Below are 23,539 nucleotides of genomic sequence, written 5' to 3' on the forward strand. Positions count from 1 at the left end.
CTCTCTTCTTCTCTGTATATATATGCTTTCCCGATAAAGATAAATAAAATCTTTAAAAAAAATAACAAACATTACCCAGGACTTGTAGTCTTTATAACTTTGAAGAAAACTTCTCAACCACATACTGCTCTTGCTTCAGCAAATCCCCTGAACAAGGAGACTTGACAGTTCAGGCCAAAAGTCTGCTGTAAGAAGATAAATCTGCAAGCACAGAGAGTCCGACACCTTGGAGGGTTCCCACAGTGACCTGGCAGTCTCTGCCAGCATTGCCACGTGCTGGGATGTTCCCGTAGGAGTGGTGCGCACACAGAGGCAGTGCGGACTTTTAGCAGGCAAGCTCCTCTTTTTCTAATTTATGCCGATCCGTCTTTGACTTGTAACTTCCAGGTTCTGTCTGGTCATGTTAGCCAAACCTGCGTCAGTACTAACAGGTTCTGCCTCTCCTTAGCACACTCTCCCGGCTCACCACCAGTTCGCCTCGAGCTGGTGGCCTGACCGAGTGGCAGGTGTCGGAGCACAGGCATGTGGGAAGGGATGACCGCCTCCGGCACGGCCCTCGCCCGGACCCCGTGTAAGGGGCGTCTCTGTGAAAGCTGAGTAGTCCATCTCTCTCCACCCCACCTTCTGCCTTCAAAATAAAAATCATATGTGAGAACCATCCTCATAACAAATGTAAATGTAAACTCTGAAAAACCCAGCTTCTCTTTTGCTCAAATGCCAACGAGACATATCCTCCCGGTAACATCTCTCAGGAAACGGCATTTGTCAACACTGCGGAGTGTTTCAAAGCAAGGAGATGCTACACTGGAAACTCCAGAGCCCCTGGGCGGCTCCCTTCCACGCTCCCGGCAAGCTTGCATCTCTCCGGAACACGATGTTAGGGGTGAAGCCATAACACAATTGTTCGCGAATCGATTTTCAGTGCTTGGACACTTGACCCTTGGTGACTGGCTTCTCGCCCTCTGTGTAAGAATTCATCCCCATTAACAGTTAGGACCTCTGAGTTTTAGGGTTTATATTTGCATAGTCCTATTGCCAAGGTGTTTCCTTAAAGATTAAGTGGCTCATTTTTTAACCTACCACAGCCATGTAAGCAGAGATAAACTGGTTTTGTCCCACTGTTTCTATCAGGCCAGTATTGAAGTGGTGAGAATTTGGGAACAACATGGCAGAAGTTGGCGTTAGCACTTGGTAAGTTAAGCCACTGCCCGCAACACAAGCACCTGTGCTGGGGCCCTGGCTTGTGACCTGGCTGATGCAGCTGCAATCCAGTTTCCTGCTGAAGCACCAGGGAGAGCAGGGGAAGGTGGCCCCAGGGCTTGGGCCCTGCCTCCACGTGGGGACCCTGGATGGAGCGCCAGGCTGCGGCGTCCGCCTGACCCAGCCTTTAGTGCCCACCTGGGGAGGCAGGCAGTAGGTAGACGATCTCTTTCTCTCTGTGTTTGTCTCCTCTCTCCCTTTAACTCTGCCTTGCAAATAAAGAAAATAAACCTTTAAGAAAAAGGAAAATAATGGGGTTTTCGTGGAATCACTGAGAAAGCACAGTATGACCAGTAGTCATTTTTTGTTGGTAAAAGGATGCCTTTCATGGGTCCAAGCTCAACACGGATCTCCTCCTTCTCTTTCCTGGAAAGTGGGAGTGTGCGATGGCATTCAGGTTTGTTAAGAAGACGATTGAAGAAGCACGGGTGAGTGGCTGATGTGCCTCTGGCTCTGCCGTGCTGGTGTAGCGCAGCAGGGTCGGCGTGCCCCAGGGAACTGCACAATCCTGTCTTCTGCATTGTATTTATTTGTTTGTTTATTCCTAAGAATTATAAAAGCCTCATGACTATTGTGGATTACAAGGGTGGACCTGCCTAAGGATTCCATTTTCAAAGCCACACTTTGAGAGCCCGTCATTGCTTTCTCAGTGGCGTGTCCACTCAGCAACACTGGGAAGCAGCAGCTTCCATTCACACATGCTGCTCGAGTTTCTTTGACTATAGCAAAGCAAAGCTTGGTGGCTCCTGTTGGGACTGCTAGAGCTTTTGAAAGCAACATACCTGAACCTCATGTTTGTGTCCTTAGCTCGCAGGTGCACCACTACGCTTACAGCTGGAAGAACATATTACAGTGGCCGAGAGAAGGAAGGATGTCTCTCATCTCATCATATTAGTAAAGGGGAAACTGGCCTCGCTCAGCTGGACATGAGCCCAAGGTAATCCTACATTTTGATTTTAAGTATCTTTTAGATGGATCAGCTCTTGCATTTGATTGTAACCAAAAATGAGCTTCATTTTTTTTTTTCCTGTTTGGAAGTCAAGAAGATGTAGAGTGGGGTAAGCTTAACATTGCCACCTTAGACTTAGGTGCCATCTCCTTGTTGAAAGAAGTCCAAACTCAGGTAGACATTTCCTCCAGATGAACTAACGTGAGCCTCCTATCTGAACATGCGCATTTCACCCATAGTTCCTGCTCGGGATTCTGGCCTCAGTGCCAGCCCTGGGAGGTGGCAAGCAGGTCAGCAACTTGGACTGCATTTCTGGCCCCGGGACTAACACCAGCCATGCCCTGGCTCTTTCAGTCATGTGGGGAGTAAACACAATAATTGGAATGCTCTCTCTTCCTCCCTCTTTGATTCTCAAATAAATGACTTTTTTTTTTTAAGTTCTGAAAACAAATAAGCCTGACCTAAACAATGATGGCATAATTACCTAGAATATATGACTAAAATTTTGGAACCTCACCCTGTAGTGTCAGCAATCAGATGACCGAACTTTTTATAACCCAAGCGTTCTATAATGAAAAAAGAAAAATGCCATTTTCAATAAATACTTGCATTACAAAAGACAAACATCTAAAGGGGAAGTTTTAATACTGTATAATTTAGAGACCAAATATTCCCATACGGTCCACAGGGACTCCCAATCCTGAAGGGAGACAAGGTTCAACCAACAGCCTGAAAGAGTTTGAAGTGAGTTTGTGCCTACTGACACTTCAGGTACTGTAACTTGTAGCAAATCATGGAAACACTTTGCTCGGCCTTGGAGAAGACAGGAAACCCAGAGCATTTTTTGGTTTGTTTTAGAGTTTTCATTTATTTGAAGGATAGTCTGATAGAGAGAGCAACAAATGGGAAGAGATCCACCACCTGTGGGTTCATTCCCCAAATGGCCGTAGGGACCCCATCCCGGCCTCTCCCCGGGTGCAGGGCCTGAGTCATTGCATCACTGCAGTTCTTGTTGGCTGCCTTCCCAGGTGCATTAGCAGGAAGCTGGACCAGAGGTAGAGCAAACAAAACCCAAATCAGCATTCCTCTATGGGATGCTGGCATCACAGTAGCATAGCCAGCTGTACGAGGCAAGCCCCCATTAGGTGTTTTAACTAGAACATTCTGTACTGCACTGACAGCTCTGACATTCAGACACAATTTTCTTTTATAATATACCAATGTTATGATGTCTGGATTATGCATGATCTTTATTCTTATAACTTCATATATTTTCAAAGTGGTTAACAGTAAGAACACTTTTCCTTTGTTGTCATAATATGAAACTGTTTGTATAAAGGAATCAATGACTTAAACCTAAGGGCAGGAAAATAATCACTTCCTGATATTTTGGCACCTGGCTGACAACATTCTAAGGAAACTCAATGCCCCCTCACATTTAAGTGGGTTGATAATATTATAGTAAAACAAAAAGTGCAGATGGGTAACACTTGATCTTATAAGGAACACGATGCTAACATGAAACAGCAATGCAAAGATGTATGGCTCTCTGGAGTCCTTCTGACCATGGGCCACATGTCCTAGGCCACTGTCCCATCATGCCGGGGGCCCACCTGGACTTGAACGATGTAGGGCTGTGCTCAGCAGCCACAGGGAATGTTGGGCAACACGCCCAACAGAGCCGGCCTCATTATGTCGCTGATGCCAGCTCAGCTTTCTCAAAGCAGGAGAGTTTCTTAGCCAGCCAGAGAGGTTTAATTTTTAATAATCAATGAATTAAAATGTTGGAGAATGCCTGAGGGGGCTAAGTTTAATAATCAAGGAGCTTCTCTCGGCTGGACTGTGTAACTCTGCGTTAGATTAGAAAACTCCAGGAGTAAAGAGATTTGCTTCAGCCGTCGGTGCAGGGACTCGGGCGCAGGCATGCTGTCTTCAACCTTCAGCAGTTTGTGACTCTGCCCTGGTGCCTAAAAAGCATCAGTTGCACCCATGGGTGCCATCCTGGTCCTCTGCGTCTTGTGGAAATTGAGGCCAGTTAGGATCACTTAGTTAACAGAATCCATCAGTCCCAAACCTACTCGGCTGTTCACAAAATAGAGATCTTACATGTCTGAGCATATGTCATTTTGCCTTCATTTCTCTGCCTCTCCAAAAAGATTCAAAAGACGGGTGTGGCTAGGTCACGAGAGGTTTTTGTACTTTCTGGTTTGACTCAATTTCCCACTGAATTTCAGATCCGATTTGAGACACATTTCCTAAATCCTACGAGCTGTGAGACCATCTTTAATCCATGTAATGTGCGTTTTCATTCTGTATGTTTCAAAATCAAAAGCATTCAAATTCCATGAAATGAAGTAACTGGTCTGTGGAATTTGAATGCAGAGATAACAAGTGCATTTGCGAGATTTCCTGGGGTTTAAAAGCTCCTGCTAGGAAGAAGACAGGGGATTAAAAACTGTGGGTCTGCTCCAGTTCACCCTGGCACCTGCCTTGGTGGCATTCACCACCAGTAGCCCCAACTTGGGAACTCAGCTTCCCTGAAGACCCTCTTCAATGGCTTCGTTTCCCCCAGGCTCCCTGCCTCCGTGACAGGGCTGGCTTATCTATTACACCTGCTCTCTCACTGCCTCGAAAGCGAACTCCTTACCCAGTTCTGGTGCAGTTCTGTGGCAATACAGGTGACTCCTTAGCCCTGATCCTCCTCCAACTAAAATAAAATCCTGCTAGAAAACCTCTCTGCTGGAAGGCTGCATGCTTTCTCTATACAGTCTGTGAGATGATAAGCTCAGAATATCCTCCAGAAAGCTCCCCCAACAGTGCTACCCACTGCACAGGGTGCAGCACACACGGCCGTCTAAAGCAGCCAACCAATGCTCATCTTTGTCCTACCAATGTGGTAGAGTTGGAAAGGGACTGATACTTCTCCTTTAACTCCACTGGGGTTATCACTTTTTTTTGTTTTGCTTTTTCCGTTGAACCAGACCGTTAATGCAGGTGTGGAAGGAAGAGGTCATTAGGGGAACATTTTTTTATAGGTTTAAAAGTTAATGAGATTTTATGTTGAAGTGCCATCATTTATATTCTTTGTGGGATCTAGAGTTTTGTATGTACTGCTCTTCCTCTTCCTTCCTGTTAGACTTGACTTTCCTGAGTAGCCCAGCCTAACTGGTGTGCCCTGGTCTGCTCTGTTCATCCCTAGGTACCCTTGCAGGTGTTGTAACATGGGCTTCAGCAAGTTCAGTGTGGAGACTTGATGCTTCATGTGGTCTGTAAATGCTATTGGTTCACAGGCTACCCCTGTCTGCTCTCCAGTCAACCCAAAGACCCGCATCTGAGCTAGGCTGCTAGAGCATTTTTTTTCTTTTTAGTAAATGTATAATGTCATCAAAGTTTTGTATATTATGAAATAATCCAACCAAGGGCAAACATCTGCTTTAACTTCCTGTTGGAACCTTGGGCTCTTTCTTGTGTTCCTAATGACTGGAAATCATACAGAAAAGAAAGTAAGAATTCTAAAAGAATCTTTATGAAGCAAAGGCAAAGCAAGTGGAGAGTACGTACAGATGCAGAACCAGAGTCCCACACTCAGTGCATTAGAATGGTAGGATCTGGCCCTCAAGGGGAGCTCACGTCCCCTGAGTCAGATCCCTCAGCCTTTCACAGTGCTGCCTCCCTTACCCCATCGGCAGTGAGGAACTTACCTGTGGTATGGAACTCCAAGGGGAAAAATAAATTTCCCCAAATCCTCTAGCTTGCAACTTAGCACAGAGGCGCAAGTTAGTATTTGGTTGGTTGGTTCTTCCTCCCTCCCTCCCTTTCTCTTAAGAAAAAACAAGTTAGAATGATCAAGTTCGCAACATAGGACATGGCTGGGAATGCTTGATGATACACAAGTTAAAAAGCATGGCAGAGATGGGAACACTTAATCCTGGCACAGCTCTCTTCCACTGCTTTGACTGCCCCTCCTTATCCACAAGGTGTTCCAGAGGCCTCTGAGGGAGTTAAGCTCTAATGGAACTTCAAGGTTTAGAAGGCGGATAGGCTACTCAGAATCCTTAAGATGGGTATGGGGCAGAAAAAAGACAAGGCATGGACAAATGGCTAGGATTTATTTCTCTGCTTATGCTCATGGTCATGTCCAAGAAGCAAGCTCATGTGTGTGTTAGGTGTGATGTCTGGGCAGTAGGCACACAGATTTGTACGTGCTAAAGTCTAGGTGGTAAGCACATGTATGTACTAGAGGTAATATCTAGGTGAGCACATGTGTAAGATAATGGTACTTTCTACTTTATACATGTAGCTTACATGTATAGTAGACATCATGTCTGGGTGGTAAGCATGAGGCACTGCTCTTAAATGGTCAGTGCTGTGATAAATGGATCAGTGTTTGTCTCACCATAGCACGATTAGGAAGCCTGGCAAATGACTTGCAAGGTGTGGGCTCCCACTTTGCTGTGGTGGGGACGAGCTGATGTTTCTCAGTAGAGCCTCACTGAGTAGTCACCTACTCCCATCATGCATCTGTTAATATGAATACCTCGAATTGGAAACCACACTCACAGTATCATGCTGTGCCCTGACTCGGCAGGCGTGTTCCTATGTGGCAGCATACAGGCCTGGGAGCTCTCACACTGATATCTCTCCGCCTAAGGAGGTGTTCATGCAATGTCATACCAACACGTAACTTGTGCTGATGACAGAGAACTGTGAGGAACAGGTGGCATGGGGAGGGAACTGGCTGGGAAGGTCAGTTTGTGTCTTGCTACCTCAGGAGTGCTTCCTCCCTCTGCAAATGGAAAAGATGGTGGTTTTGTGGGGCTTACATGCCTTGCAAGCAGTGTTTGGAAGGAAATGCTGACACCATGAAAACATTCCGTTTGTTCTTCCGTGAAGGGGGCCAAAGACATGCAAAGTGAAGATGGCGGAAATGCAGAGCAAAACAAAATCAAGAAATATAGGCAGCAGAAATAGGAATTTCAGGAGAAAAAGGAGACAGCCCAGGACAGTGTATGGTTCATGTAGATACTTTGGGGGATAGTTAATTGACAAATGTCAGGATCTGGGACTGAATAGATGATTTCATACTTGAAAAATATACATTCTGCTTTTCTATTTTGGTTCCTCATCACTTCCGCTACACACTCCAGCTTCCATAGAAGACCCTAAACCCACAGCTAAGCTCTTTCCTGGATGGCCCCAGCAATGACTGTGGCAGCAGGCTATTTCCTTCATGTGACACAAAGACCAAGGCCACGTCTCTGCAGGTGCAACTCTAAGGGCCAGCAGAGTCTGTGTCAGCTTTTCCTGGCCACTCAAGCTCCCAGTCTGCTCACTCTTTGGAGTAATTTGCCAAAATTTCTCGCTGCAAATCTCACTGAGCTCTTCTTAGGCAGCTTTATTCCTTTTAATTAAAAAGACAAGACTGCCAATTACTTAAACTTAATCCCCAAATGTAATTGTTACTTTGATTTTTTTTCCCATAAAGCTCATAGAAGAGCAATATTTCTATCAAATTAAAAGTTAGTGGAAGCGTGGATTTTTCAAAAAATATATATATATATTCATTTTTCAGATCCCTGCTGGCTCTAGAAGCTGAAATAGCACACAGCAAGGTGCAAGTGCAGAGAAATCGCTAGGGAAGGCTGGCTGGGGTGAGCAGAGCCCGGTGAGGAACACGAGGGAAGCCACTGAAAGGCATCTCCAGAGCCCAAATCCCCCTGCCTGTAAATAATACAGAAGCATTTTTAGGCATTTAGGCAGAGCTAAATGAAAGTTTTGAGAGAAAAGAATTTCAAGCCCTGGGTGGACATGTAAATAATGGTATCAATACAGTAGGAGTTCTTGCTAAGAAATAAACAATTTAAGAAACAGAAGGAAAAGATGGGCAGGAAGATATAAAGCAGACATGAGAAGTTCTCACCTATTACAACTGGCTCTGAATCATTGGGTTCACAAGTAAATTAGTGACAGTGGGTAAAGTCTCGCTATAACCACACCACTCGGTTCTCAGCCACTGAAGGAAATCACAAGGAAGCAGGACTATTGTTCTCAGCGAAGGAATCAGGGAATTGGGTGTTGAGATTAAACCTTGCTTGCTTTTCTGTGTACTAGGGCTCACGATCTTACAGTAAATTTATGTCGATGTGGCTGCCCACGTTCCATCATGAGGGAAACACGTAGGCCAGATCCTGGTTTCTGTCACCAAGCAGGAAAGGGGAAAAGCACAGGAGGACTTCAAAAAAATCATGGAAAAATGAAACTGACCTCTGAGTTCAATTGGATGAAAAAGGTGTTGAAATCCACACGTCTTTTTTTTTTTTTGTAATATTCATTTCCAGGAGTTTTCAAAGTTCCCCTTGTATGTCTGAATTTTAACAAATGTTCGCATCAAAATAAACTTCATTTTCCATGAATGTTTGTTGAAAGATCCTGGAATTTGAAAGTGGAATCCTGCCCTGGGTATGCCTCCTATCTTTGTCTGGCTAGCAATAGGGGGCAGTTCTTTAGGAAGATGAGTTTGGACTAGAAGGACAGGAGGTAAGGCATAGGTCAGACATACATTTAAAGTGTGTGGAGGCCCATGTGCCACACCGTAGAAAGCTGCAATTTTTCATTTCCCCTTGGGATAATAGGAGGTTGGTAAATAATAATAATAATAATAAAAACCTTTAGCCCTGGAATGCTTCCATATTTAAGCTGAGTAGTGTAGCTACTTTAGAATCCTACAAATCCATACACATCTAATTATAATGAAGCCACACTGAACTTCTATCTAGATAATGTCCATGCAATACAATACAAATGCACTTCTAAATATCATTGCCTTTAGAAATGATGAGAAATGCGTATCTGAATGTGATTATTTAAAATTCAATATGCTTTCTTACTGGAAAATTGAACCTCTCTTTTGTATACTATTTAAAATACCACTTTGAGTTTGCAGGCATGAAAAATATAATTTCTTTCCCATTTCACAGTTGGAAAAACTGAATTACAGAGAACAATCCTAGTAATTATCCATGATTAATAGAGGTGTGTATGTAAATCAGCCTGAATAAGTGTGTGAAATGAGATGTGCCGATGCCAGATAGCTCTGCTCGTGTTTTTAAAAAGATGAATGCTTCCATATAAATCTCTGTGAGTTGGCATACATCTTTCCATGTGTTGAGCATATCTGAAAATAGACTTTGTTAAAATGCATGCATATTAAAGTGGCTCAGTGTTATAATACATAAATTAGATGAAGGTTTAAAATTCATTAGACGCCTATCTAATGAACAGGCACGTATACACTGTGGTAATTTACAGTGCTGTATGAATTTATATATGTGTCTGGCTAAGAAAATAGTAGACTTGAATTTGGGTGTGCTTTGATCATAAAAAAGGGTGGGAGAATGTTCATGTTTTGTCGGTAGTGTTTGGGGCATTAATGATTGAGTAAAATTCTTACAACTCTATTGGTGCCTGCAAAGCCCCATAGGTACGTTACCTATCGCTGTTAGTATTGCTAGCACCGTTATTAGAGCAGGTGAAACTGCTGTTCCATTAAGAGGCTGAAGACAGATGTGTTCTCACTCAAACCCTGCATGCAAACTGTTGGGATTGTCCAGTGGTCAGTGTGACATCTGCTCAGGACTTTTCCCCATTTTTCTGCCCAATCCTTCTGGAGTCTGGGTTTAAGAACCAACCCTGGGCGTGCCGAGAGAGGACAAGTACATCTCCTCCTCCTCCCATGCGTAGAATTGGGCTCATCTAATGCCACGAGCACACCAGCCTCCCTCTGGGAAGGTACATGCGTGACTGGTTTCAGCTTTCTGAAAACATGGTTTGTTTGTGGGTTGGACGTTTAATGTTTTTTTCTGCTTTAATTTTGGGGGGGCTTTGTTTTATTTTCAGAGAGAACTTTCGACAGCTGTATTAATCATGCAAACCCAGCCATGTGCAATGCATTTTATCAATGGAAAAACAGGGACTGAATGGCAAGCAGCTGTGAACAAGCCCAGTGCAACGCCTGAATGTGGAAGATAATCTCAACATTTCCCAAGCCCACTTGCCACACGGAGTTAGTGAATGGAAAGGCTGTTCACTTGGGATAAATCATCAGATGGGAGGCAAAGCAGTGAGACACATTCCAGGGTGTGTTTTTTTTTTTTCAAAGAGGCAGTGAAAGGAGAAAGATGGGCTGGTTGAGCACACAGCCCAGAGCTCAGGGGACTTTCTCACGTGAGAGCTCTGGGAACAAGAGTGGTTTCTTCTTGTCCTCTTCACTTCCTTATGTTGGTTTTAACTTTCTGAGGATGGATTCATCACCCAACTCAGAACCTATGGTGCTCATGCTAAGGACATGTGTGGATGCATGTTCCCCATACAAAGGCAGGCTATGCGATGGATGGGGGGAGCACACCTGGCTGCCGGGATCCAGAGGCCAGCAGCCACATGAACCAAAGTAAGCAAAGCTCTCTCAGATACTTAGAGTCAACTCTTTTCTCATTTTACAATTCAGTGGATTTTCTGCAGTAATATAGTCAGAGCTGTTTATGCAAATCTATGCAATTCAGGACTCATTTCAAAATTAAATCTAAGTTAAAATTAATGGGAGAAAACACCTATCAGAAACAGATGAAGGATGGAATACTATATCTCTAAAATTAAGAAGCAGAGAAGTAACACTTTCTTTTTGTTTCTGTTTCTTTGGATTTTGCTTTTGGCAGACAAGGAAAGGACTTTTGAAAATCTGATTGGGCAAAGCCAATCAATACACATTTCCCTTTGGTAGAATGCCGGTATTATTATTATCGCTGCAGAAAATCAAGCAATAAGATGAAGGAAACCCAGGGGAAATGCATTATGATTTCCAGAGACTTGTTTTTTGTTGAATCACAGCTTGAAGGGGTTTGGGACCACATTCCTGCTGCGAGGCTGCTGTGCACCCCCTGTCAGTTTGATAAGCCCCGCCGGGTGGGGATGAGAGAGGCGGCCCTCCAGTGAGACATGGTAACAATGGAGCCACCAAAATGAATTACATATTTCTGTTAGGTTGGAAATGGGGAGCCTATGTTGACTCTTTGTATCACAGGAAGACAGAAAAAAGAGCTTTGTGGCTTTCTGCCTACCCAGCACCTTCAGGAAATTAATTGGCTCAAAATTCTTCAGTCCATTTATATCCAGCAATTGCTTAGAGACATGATTACAGTTAGGAAATAAAATATAGGATTCAGTATGGACCATGACAATTTATGATATTTAATTCAATGAAGGTAGCTTAAATTAAGAGACCACAGTGACTTTTTTTGTTGTTCAGTGTTTGGGTACTTAATGGGCACCGTGAAAAGGATTAGGCATCCCGTTGGTTTAGTATTTTTTCCCTGGTGAACTGCATTCAAAATGGGTAGCCTCTTGATTCCCAAGAGAAAGAGAAAAGTGACCCAATCCCTACGAAGTTAATGTCCTGGGAGGGTAGCGTTCACTTGGAGGGAACTCTTTGCATAGGCGTCTCTCATGCCAGCTGTCCCAAGCCTGGAATGAACAGCTTTTCGATCGCTACCAGCAGAAGCCCAAAGTATTAGTTGTAAGGTAAGCTACAATCTGCCAAAACTACTGAATCTAAGAAATTGAACTACAGTCTACTGACAATGCGGAAATCAAACTAGGGTCATTCTCCAAGCAACAGTTCAGTCTGTGGGAAATGCCAAGTTCAACAAAATCCGCATGCATCGGCCTTGTCCAGACTGTTTTTCAATATCCGATAGCTGTCCTCTGTGAATAGTGTCTAGCTTCATCTTGCTTGGTGTTGTGAAAATCATAATACATGATCTGGTAAATATTAAGGCTTGTGGCTGCAAAAGTAGCCTATAAAGACATGTGGCATCACAGTGATACAGTTCAAAGCTCATCTTGGGTGGAGTATGCCCTCTTTGAAAATGTTATCCAATGGAACTAGTGTGCCTGTGCATTTTTTTTTTCATGTCAAGCTATTTGTAAGATGGCAACATGATAAAATGTTGTCAGTCACTTCAGCCACGCTAGAAGATAAATATCTTAAAATAATCGTGGCATGTCAGGAATTCAAACTGGGATATTTTCTGTGAATACTAAGTTTGGTTGGAAGTCTGAAAACCTGCACATTTCAGCATTTTTATTTTTAGTGAGTGGAATAAGAGACAGATTTCATTAATGTTTTAGGAAAATTTTTTATTCGAGTTCTTCTGAGCTTTTATGCTAAGAAGAGTTTGGATCCTTCTTAAAATTTAAGAATAACTTTTATTAAGCTGTCTAGTTGTTCCTGGCAAACTATAGTCCTCATTTCAAGTGGAATTAAAACAAGTTTTACATATGTATACATTCGCATATATGCAAACATTGCAGTGTTGACAATCTGAATGTCTACATAGAATTTTGCTCTAATTTTTAATTTGGATGAGTGTTAATACAATATGATCTCTTTAAAGGTATAAAACATTGGCTTTCTATCTTTAATTCTGAGGATATTTCCTTTATAGCGTGTATTATACTCTTGCTTAATTGGATTTATTTTTTTTTACACTAGGCCCTGCATGACCTAGTTCCAATTTTTTTTCTCAGGTCTTTGAGTGCTATTTGCAAATCACTTTTCTGGAATTTAATTTCAATGGTAGGTTGGTTTCATTTCAGAACTTTTGAGGGTATTGTTTTAATTTTATTTGCCAATTTGTCTTTAAATAGCCTTAAGCTAGAAGTGGTGGTTGCACCTTGCATGTCAATGTGAGACAAGAGGCAAAGTTTAATTTAAGCATTTTGAAACTTCTAGGAAAAGGAATATAGAATAATATAATTTTGTTTATATTCCAAGATGCTTATGCTTTTAAGGGAAAATTCTTATGAATTGGACAATATTGTAAGAAAAGGTAATTAACATGATATAATCAGGTTGACTTTAACTTTGGGCTACATCTAAGTTCATTTTTATTAAAAATTATCAGTGAGGGCTGGCGGCGTGGCCTAGCAGCTAAAGTCCTCGCCTTGAACGCACCGGGATCCCATATGGGCGCCGGTTCTAATCCCAGCAGCTCCGCTTCTCTTCCAGCTCCCTGCTTGTGGCCTGGGGAAGCAGCTGAGGACAGCCCAAAGCCTCGGGACCCTGCACCCGTGTGGGAAGAGCTCCTGGTTCCTGGCTTCGGATCAGCATAGCACCGGCCGTTGCGCTCACTTGGGGAGTGAATCATTGGACGGAAGATCTTCCTCTCTGTCTCTCCTCCTTTCTGTATATCTGACTTTCCAATAAATAAATAAATCTTTTCTAAAAAAATTATCAGTGACTTTAGATTTACACGCCTATCAACTTCCAAATGTGGAGTAGAGGACTATGTCACACACTGATGATTTCTGCCCATCATAATTTCTTGTCAGCTGGTGTGGGGGACGACTGATGGTCTTTCTTTTCATGACTCAATGTAATGATCTGTTCCTATTGTATATGAGGTTTCTGAATGTTTCTTCCTTTCTCGTGAGTTTTCTACAGAATAGATGTTGGAGAATGACCCAGTGACAGAACTACAGATCCACTGAGAGAACTACAGTGATAAAAATCATACTGACCTTGAACAGGGTGGGGGATAGTGGGTAACACACGCTCTAAAGGGAAAAATAGGAAGCATCATGCAGAGTTTCAACATAATTATATATAAAGTGAATATGTGTATACTATATCTTAGGTTTAGCTTTCCAAACAATCATAAGGCAGATGAACTTCCATGCCTAAACAATAATTTCCACAAAGCATTTGCCTGCCCTTCCAGTGAACACTGAAGATCAAACAGAGCTATTAGCAAAATGAAAATTACAAAGTACTGAAAAAAATAAGATTGAGGTAGGCCTGAATTCAGAACCATACCTTCTGCAGGAAAGATTTCCCAATGAGATTTTAGATCTCTTAGAGAAGAGCATGTTTATAGTCGTGATCAAGTTCAGGTGATGTCTCTTGGTCCTGGTTCTTGCCTCTTTAGCTCCTAACAAGTGGAACGTGGAATCCCTTGACTCCTTTAATCTTCCTAGCCCTGTAGTGCCTATCAGAATAGCCAAGAATCTACAACACGTATTTTAAGCAGCACTAAATCAGGCCCGGCGGCGTGGCCTAGTGGCTAAAGAGCTCGCCTTGAAAGCCCGAGGATCCCATATGGGTGCTGGTTCGAATCCCAGCAGCTCCGCTTCCCTTCCGTGTTTCCTGCTTGTGGCCTGGGGAAGCAGCTGAGGATGGCCCAAGGCCTTGGGACCCTGCACCCGCGTGGGAGACCTGGCTTCGGATTGGCGCAGCACCATCTCCTCCTTCCTCCCCCTCCCCTTCCTCCCCCTCCCCTTCCTCCCCCTCCCCTTCCTCCCCCTCCCCTTCCTCCCCCTCCCCCTTCCTCCCCCTCCCCTTCCTCCCCCCCTCCCCTTCCTCCCCCTCCCCTTCCTCCCCCCTCCCCTTCCTCCCCCTCCCCTTCCTCCCTGTCGTCTCGTATCTGAGTTTGTAATAAAAATATGACCAAAGTAATGAAAATAATGACCAAAGTATACATTAGTCTATAATGCACCTGAAATTGATCAATAAAATTTGGTTGATGATACTTGTTGCTGAGAAGTGTTTTTCTTTTGAATTCAGGATATGAGCTTACAAAAGTTTCTCACAATCTGAAGCTTAAGTCAAGCATGTTGATAGAATATCCCTCTGAAGGAGCCTTAGAGGAAGATCTAATATTTAACATATGGCTGTATTAAGCCCAAATTCTAAGTATAGGATGCATTATTTGCTACCCCAAACATTATGAGGATATTTCAAAAAGTTAAGGAACGCATGTACCATGTTTCATCTCCATTTCTTCATGAGCTTTCTTTAACTTTGCTAGTATAATATGAAAATGATTGACATGTTTTTTCACATTTGTACACAGTTAAGTCCAATGGGAAATGAAGAACAACAGATATCAAAAGCAAAGAGAAAAACACATCAATATGTACAAATGTGATCTGCCTGCAATCTTACATGGCAAGCTTAGGGGGAAAAAAAAAGATTTTACCTGGACTTTGCTATGATTGAAGTTGACACACCTGTATATTGAACAAACTCGGTCTCCTTGCAGAGTGAGATTTTGTCTAGTCTGACTGAAAGTTGAGGCTAAAAGTGAAAGTTTTCTAAGTGTATTAAGCTGGAGCAAGTCAATAATAGCTCAGTGAACAACTGTATCTCAGTTACACAAGTGTCAAGTAGAAAAATGGTTTAAACATTCACTGAATATTTGGTATTAAGTTTCCAACTTTGAAAATAAATAGCTAAACAGCCCTCAGCATTTATGTAGCAGCTGGAGACCACCGTCCCATATTATACTCCTTGTGCTGTATTTTATTTTTATTACTACCATTATTATTCAGTCTGTTTAAATGACTCAGCTTAATATTTTCTCATCACACTGTTCACAGCTGGTCAAGTGCACTCTGCCCTCATTTCCAGAAGACCATTTGTAGTGCTGAACCATCTACCCACCCGCCCCTTTTCAATAGCTTCCCAGTTGTTATTATCGTCTTAAGTCCACCCTATTATCATCATTTTAGACCTATCATGCCCCATTAGTCATTCTTTTTCCCTTAATTCTATCCTATTGACTTATCTTTCCTTAGATGTTTCCACTCCCAGCTTTTTTCTCTTATTCTTTCACCATTATTCTGCTGCTGTTTTGTAGTTAATACCAGGATTTATGGGATCCCATAAGAGGATAAAGTAAGCACCACTTAAAAAAGATTTCCAACTTTGGATCTTTAAAATGAAGAGAAGGCCAGAAGCTTCGTGCCTTTTGTGTTTCCTTGGCCTGCTGATATTCAACATAGCACAACAGCTGGTTGGAAGTCTAAAGAATGGAATGCTAAGCTTTACTCTAGTGCTTGGTGAGCGCTGCAACTCACGCATGGCTGGCGTTCAAATCTCAGGTGTAACCATTTTGCTATGCAGCACGTACAAGTGGCTGGTTAAAAGAGTTTGGCAAATTTCAGCCAGCATAATCAAATGGTGTGTGATTAAATATCAAGGCCCTGAGATGGTAACTTAAAATTCTGTTTGAAATAGAGGAGGAAGCTTTTATTATAAAGAATCACTAGCACTAGGTTTTCTAACACGAAGTTATCTAATTACTGGAAATGAGGTTGGGGTGGCAGAGCAGAGCTTTTAGAAGGCAAGGGAAATAAAAACGGAAGCAGAGCAGTCAGCAGAGGTAAGGTAGGAAAGAGGAAGGATGGAACAATTAAGATACTACTTCACCTCTCAACTACAAAACACAGGTTCTAATACTTTTGCCTACGTGCACACTTAGGTAATATATTGGTCTAGAGACGCTGGGAACGCAGTATTTCAAGTTCAAATTCTGCCTTACTTAGTTGTGCTAATTACTCAACCTCTCAAATAATGGAGAAAAATGAGTAGCTAGCAGGATTTCATTATGACTGAGATCACATATAGGAAATATTTAGCACGGTACAGACAATACTACAAGCACTCAGTTGGTAAGAAGTGATGACACTTAGATCGTCATCCTTATTCTTCCTTTCTACCCACTGCATTAAACTAACTCTATATATGTGTTGAAACATAATGGACCTATCACTTTTGTGGGTGCATCCTGGTCATTCGTGTGGAAACACAGAATCTGTTTCACTGCATGTGTAGACAATGCTACCTCCCTTGGCATCATCAGAGGCCCAGTACTTCCTCTATGTGAAGCATTGTCTGCTGGATGCATTGCTTTCTCCTTTGTCTTGTTCTCCACACAGGCTGCAGTCTGTCATATACTAAGTGTGTTAATCCAAGTGATACCACTTTAGGCCAAATGTTAAGACAGACATTAATCTGACTCTGTATTTTTTTTTCTGAATGGTGTGATCCAATTCCATAACAGGAATGAGCAAAGATAAAGCTGCTTAGTGTTTGTCACAGAGACAGTGCTTCACACAGAGGAAGTCTTGGACTAGGAATACAGCGTTTCCTTGCACACCCATTCAATGAGATTGAACCCTTTGGAGATCAGTATTAAATAGAGTGGAGATGTATATGCATGTTGCAGAGGCTAAGTGACCATAAATTGACACTGTGTAAAAAGTCAGCACCTCCCTTCAATGGATGTGATTGGAATGTGCTGACCGACCAGCAATGGTGAATAATCACAAACCCTTCAGGGGCTCAGGCTCTGGGCCTCAACCTGCTACCTCTGCGTTACAGCAGCTTGCCAGCTGCCGTGTCTGCTCCGAACAGGCTTGGGCAGCAGAGTGTCCTGCTGCCCACACAGTGCTTCCATCAGGTCCACGGCTGCAAAGAATAAGCTGTGAGCACCTTTCTGCCCTCCTGACAGTGTCCTGAGGAAAAGTACCATGACCTTTGCTTGCACAGTATCTTCCTTCCTTCCATGAATCTCCTTGACTTTGGATCTAAGCAATGGGCCATTTGCTCATACACATACCCGTACTTTCCTTTTCCTTTTTTCCCCCCACTGCTCCTCTCCTTCTCACTTCCCTCCATATTTCTCTCACTCACTTTTTCCTTGTGTCAAAAACACAATCCTACAGCCCAACAGGCTTCAACAATGCACCGACTATTCCTCACTGGTGGTAGTAGAGTTGGTGCTGCCATAGGAGTAGCGCTATTGTTAGAAAACGAGCGGGGTATCCTGTTCAAAATGTACATATGTGGGCTTTGGTTCCAGGAGGTGACAGATTAACATTTGGAACTATTTAAATAGCTTTTCCATTTCAGAACCCAATGGTCTCTCTGTCCATTCATCAGTAAGAAGTGCCATAATCAATCCCTAACTAAATGCGTTGCGTGTGTCGCCTCTGAATGCTACCAACTCGCACTGCTACTGTCTGTGTGCTGTTGTGAGCTGTTTGCTGTTCTACCGGGAGATATCCCAAGCCATTGTCACTGTGCCTAGCACTGGTGTTGCTAGCTCTCATCTAATTCACAGCTACCAAATCATCAAAGGTGCTCATGAGCATGATCTATTTTCCCAATCCTCTGATTTTTAGTTTACAAATCCTGTAACCTTCCTGGCATTTCTGTAACTTAGATCTTTGGATGGATGTTTGGGAAAAGGCAATGGTGGGAGAGAACTTGAGCTTTCCTTCCTTCCCACCAGCAGTGAGCCCGTGATCTTTCCTCCAGCCCACACTTCTCTCCTCCCCAATAATTTGATCTTTTTACATTCTTACCCCTTCCTCTCTCTCTGTAGGCAATACCATATATAATTTGAAATATATCATGGGCATACTCCTTGTTTTGGCAGGAGAGGAACGAAATTCACTTTCATATGAATATGTAATTGCAGGCCAAGCACAGTGGCCAATTGGCTGAGGTCCTTGCCGTGCATGCTCGGAGATCCCATATGGGTGCCTGTTCATGTCTAGGCTACTCCACTTCCCTTGCAGCTGCCTGCTGGTGACCTGGGAAAACAGTCAAGGATGGCCCAAGCCCTTGGGACCCTGCACCTGTGTGGGGGACCCAGAAGACGCTCCTGTCTCCTTGCTTTGGATTGGCTCAGCTCCAGCTATTGTGGCTGCTTGGGGAGTGAATCAGCAGATGGAAGATTTTTCTGTTTTACCTTCTCTCTGTAAATCTGACTTTCCAATAAAGAAAATAAATCTTTAAAAAATATGTAATTGCTTGTCACTGTCCCGCAGCGATGGACTTGGTGCACGGAGCCGATAATAACACGCGTGGACCCTGACTGATGGTCAAAGCCGAAGTTTATTAGGGGCATCAGACTTTATACACTGAGAGTCCGTACTGTTTCCCTCTCGATTGGAATTCCTTTTGTTTTGTATATTCCACCAGGTGTTCTCATTTACATGCTGTTTATACCAAAGGTAGTCATTTGGTTGTTGTCATGCAAATACTGTCCAATGGACTGCAAACCTGTGCTCACTGACCTTCCAGGGTCACAATGTCCTCCTACAATTGCTCACTTTCTTTAATCCAATCCTTATTAAACTTTGAGAGGCATACCTTGTGTGCCTTAACTAGGACACTGTGCGTTTGTCTGGATTTTACAGTCTTTTTTTTACAGCTTTTACAGATTTTACAGGTTTTCCACCCGACTGAGGAATACCCAATGTCAGGAAGGAGCACTAACCAACCATATTTATAAACTATTTTCTTAAGTTGTTTAGAGATATGGATGTTTCTAGCTGAAGCAAAAAAGAAACATCTTATATTTGGTTACTGGAAACATGTAACCAGCGATTTGAACATTACAGTCACATCGGCAGCATTTTTATAGCTATAGTCTATTAAACTTTACCCACCAAGGACAATGAATTGAGAAACTGAAGTTGAAATTTAAGGTAATGTGTGAGGATTTTTTTTGTAATAGTGCAGATAGACCTGAAGTATGCTTAGATCATTTAAATCCAAGACATCTCTCACTTTGGTTGATTTTTTTTCTAAAAATTTCCTTGAAAGCTGATCTAAATGAATCAAGTGAGATGAAGATATCCATCCTGGTCATGGAATTTCAATGCAGAAAAGAACTTTCCACTTGGTTTGTTAGTCTAAAATAACAGTACAAAATAAAACAATAGTACATTATTTAGACTTATTCCTTTAGTCCAACAGAACTTCCTGGTCCACTGTGCTGATTTTTTGCTTCTTTAACCTCTTTAGTAATGGTGTTCCTTGTCCAGATGTGATTACCTTCCCACAATCCTATTCACCATTCGTTTGTATCAGTTGTTCCTAAACTCAAAGTCACCTCCCAAGAAGTTAAGGGAATCAGAAACTTGGCTCTATCATGCTAACATGCAAGGCTCTAAGGTAAGCATCCTAGTAATATCAGCAACAGAAACAGCTCTTCAGCCTACTTTTAGGATCTTCTCTGGTTTTGAGAAATGCTTTCCTTTCATAAAATTCCAATTCTTATCAGAAAAGCAATGCTTCCTGTCATCATATGGAAACCTTTCTGTAGCCACATTTTAAATCACCTTTAGACTTTATATTTTAATTAATATGTTCTCTCTTTCCTCCTGGGCTGATAAAAAGACACTATTATTCAACATCTCCCGTCTGGTACCTAAACCATTTTCACTGGATTTTCTTCCATATCTTCCTCATCATTGACATTTTCTAATTGCCACCCACTACCAGTCTCTCAGGTCAACTTTGCTTCTCAGAGTGACCCCCACCAAAGACATTCATGTTATCTGAATATTCCTACAGTGTACTCAGCTAGGAAAGAAAGAAAACAAAACACAAAGCAGGACGTGAAAGTAAAACAGAACAGTGAGAGAAGTCACTCCATTTGTGAACTGAGAGCCCTGTGTGTTTCAGTTAGCATCTTTGTAGGTCTACCTTTCACGGATAAAGAAATGACCTTCAGGTTACCTTGTGAGAACTTAATTCTCCCGAGTAGGACTCTGCCTTGGCATACTTACTGAAAAGCACTAGGCTGGCGTTGGTGACTCCCAGCTTATTGGCAGCCACGCAGGTATAGTTGCCGTAGTGTTCCTCAGTAACATTGGTCACCGTCAGCGAGGATTGGCCCTCCGTGCTCTTGATCTCAAGGCCATTGGCGCTATTTATCCTATGAGTACACAAGCAGATGCGGAAAAAGGAACAAAGATGAAGGCATACCCTAGTAATTCCTTCCCTATCCCTACATCAAAAGAAAGAAGTGAAAGGGAATAGAATTGTTTGCTCAGTTCTTCATTTTTATTGTGCCATCCCTATGATCAGGACTGATATCTATCAATGGCGAAGACTCAGGATTGGGTGAGTCCACCGGGGCTTCACTTCATGCAAGAAGGACATGCAGTTGGGCACTGCCTGTTAAAGAACCAGCTTTCATGTTTATATTTCACTCAGGGGTTTTTGGGTTTCAGACCAACAGGTTTCAACACACTTGCCAAGAGATGGTAAAAGGAAGATTCAGCTACCCCAGATCTGTATAATTACAAGTGAACTTGACTTTGCCATGGGGTCTCTAGGACTACCTAGCGCAGTAGTAGGGATACAGTAGGCTTGGTACATACCTGGTGTCATCCCGGTACCACTCAAAGTCAGGTGCAGGCACTGCTGAGGCTTCACATTTGAGTGAAGCTTGTCGCCCTGTGGTGGCTTCATTGCTCTTGGACTCCGTGATAGTGGGAGGATCTGTAGGGAGGACAGGCACATGAGTGGGTGTGAGTCAGAGAACATTCAGTTTCCATCGGGAAAGAGTTAAGGACGATCAGAGTGCAAAGAGGCAGGAAAAGAATTATTTGAAAGCTTTCTTCATGTGAATTGTATGGTATGCTAAGCAGGACTTATCACAAGAGAAATAAGAGATGACTAAATCACAATAAGAATTATTTAGTTCACTTAAATGAGACATTTATCAGGGCTTTATGGAAATGGTTGTAGGACCCATCAATTATGCCAATAAATCATCAATTATTATAGTATCATATATTATTATTACAAATTAATGACACAAAAAGACTTGAGACTAACTTTATAATTTGATCTTTTTCTTTTCCTTCAAGGTGATTTCAATGTTTTTATAGTATTTCACATGGCATTGAGGAATCTGATGAAAAGGAATAGAAGGCTGGATTTTCCTGATCTAAGCTCAGCCTCATATTGAGAATTAAGAATTAAGAAATAATGCTAACTTCTTATTCAAAATAACTTTGCTCCTGTACTCCAGTGTGTCCCGTCATCAGCATCAGCTTGGTAAATTACATTTTTTGGGTATGGGCGAGGTGTGGAGATAGTAAAGTATGAATTCCATCCTAGTGCATAGAAGAATTCCTAGTCTTCTACTCTGAGGATTGTGAGTTGAGTCTTTCTGCCTAGAATGCAATTTTTAAAATGGCCTTGAAAAGAGCTCAGAACCACAACTGACACTCTTATTTCCTATGATTCTTCTCAGTCACCCTATAAGGTCGAGAAAGTGCCTACATGTCCCCATCGCCAGAAAAGTGTGCTCATGGGCTTGCTGGTGCCATGTTTGTGCAGGTTATGAGCCTTGAAGGGGGACAGAACTTTTCTACCTGAAGGTCAGAAGAAAATGGCAATTTGGCTGTGTACACAAAGGAAAAATAAGACCCAAACAATCTGTTTAGACTTTGTAGAGGAAAAAAGCTAATTTAGAGCAATTAGAAAAGTAAACTTTGATATAAACAATTCATTTAATCTCTGACTCTTTAGCACCTGTTCTGTCATTCTCATTTCTGAGTAATTTTTCTTCATACTCAAAAAAATAAGTGTTTGCCTCCTGAGGACTCTGATCATGTGAGTTTTGAGCCACTAGGACTGACTTTACTGTTAACTACACCTATAGTCTGGAAGAGCATCCACAAGGAGGGGTGCTTCCTCCAACACTGATGTTTCTTTCCAGAGAGGGAGCTAGTTTTAAATGATCACAAGAGTTCCATCTTTAAATCTGGTAATGGGTTGTGCAGGCCAGGAGTGCGCATTAGTTCAAAGAATAATAATCGGTGATACTGGTGTTGGCATTAGTGTTGTAGATGTATGAAGCATAGAACAGAGTTCATGAACTTGGATTTAAAGTGTGATGGAGCTGAGCTTAAAATTCCAGCTCTCTTCCTCATTAGAAAGTCCAGCATCTTTCCCAGAGTTACACTGGTTCAATTTCTTTCATCAGTAAGTGTTGAAACTACAGATAAGGGTTCACTGGGGTCTGCTTAAGCTTTGTGATTAACAGGATGGAGGAAAAAAGGACAGAGTTGAGATAAACTATATGAGGCTTTAGACCTCACCAGATAAGCAATGGATTAAATATAAAGAGAGGGGTAAAGAAGGAATGTCAACAAAAATAACAGCCAGGTTTTTTTTGGCTTAGACATCTAAACAATGCCATTGAGACAAAATACATAGGAGGAATCTACAGGATCTACAGGAAAACACTCGGTGAAATCTAGTTTCTCATCCTCACTTCCCTTCCAAATGTTAGGTTCTTATGCTACCACTGAATTCACAGTCTATGGCAGAGTGGTCCTTGGTGCTAGGTAGATGGGTCGTTCTTTTTGTGCTTCTGTTGGTTTACTCAATTTTGCAATCTGTAAAATGAGTTTTATCTAGTGTTAGTGAGCATCTGGATTGACAGATTTTAGGAGATGAATCCCTAACGATGAACATTGCTTTGCTAAAGCAGTCCTAAACCAGGGGTTTATTCTACCGTCACCTTTGACATACAGCTACGTGCCTCAACATAACATTGGCATAGTGGTGGCCTTCAGGTTACTCTACCTGGATACCAGGAACACAGGGCCAAGTTGAAGGGTTCTGGAGAGCTTTTACTTACTCTAGAAACTCCTTTGTATGTGCTTATTTTGTACACC

At 42.4% G+C, this 23,539-nt stretch overlaps 1 protein-coding gene across 2 annotated transcripts in view; it reads right to left on the reverse strand.

Annotated features, from left to right (window-relative positions):
* LOC121167249 (limbic system-associated membrane protein) overlaps positions 1-23,539 on the reverse strand; it is a 611,964-nt gene that overhangs the window by 10,403 nt on the left and 578,022 nt on the right. The window contains exons 5-7 of one of the 2 annotated variants that reach the window (XM_040996667.1): positions 21,227-21,347; positions 20,630-20,778; positions 13,784-13,819 (exon numbers count right to left, since the gene is read on the reverse strand). In XM_040996667.1, the coding sequence (XP_040852601.1) occupies positions 13,784-13,819; positions 20,630-20,778; positions 21,227-21,347 (306 nt within the window). The remainder of the gene's footprint in view (positions 1-13,783; positions 13,820-20,629; positions 20,779-21,226; positions 21,348-23,539) is intronic. The other variant, XM_040996668.1, reaches the window with a different exon arrangement.

Source organism: Ochotona curzoniae, unplaced genomic scaffold (assembly GCF_017591425.1).
Source record: "Ochotona curzoniae isolate NIBS_2020 unplaced genomic scaffold, NIBS_Ocur_1.0 patch353, whole genome shotgun sequence".
In the NCBI taxonomy this organism is placed as follows: domain Eukaryota; kingdom Metazoa; phylum Chordata; class Mammalia; order Lagomorpha; family Ochotonidae; genus Ochotona; species Ochotona curzoniae.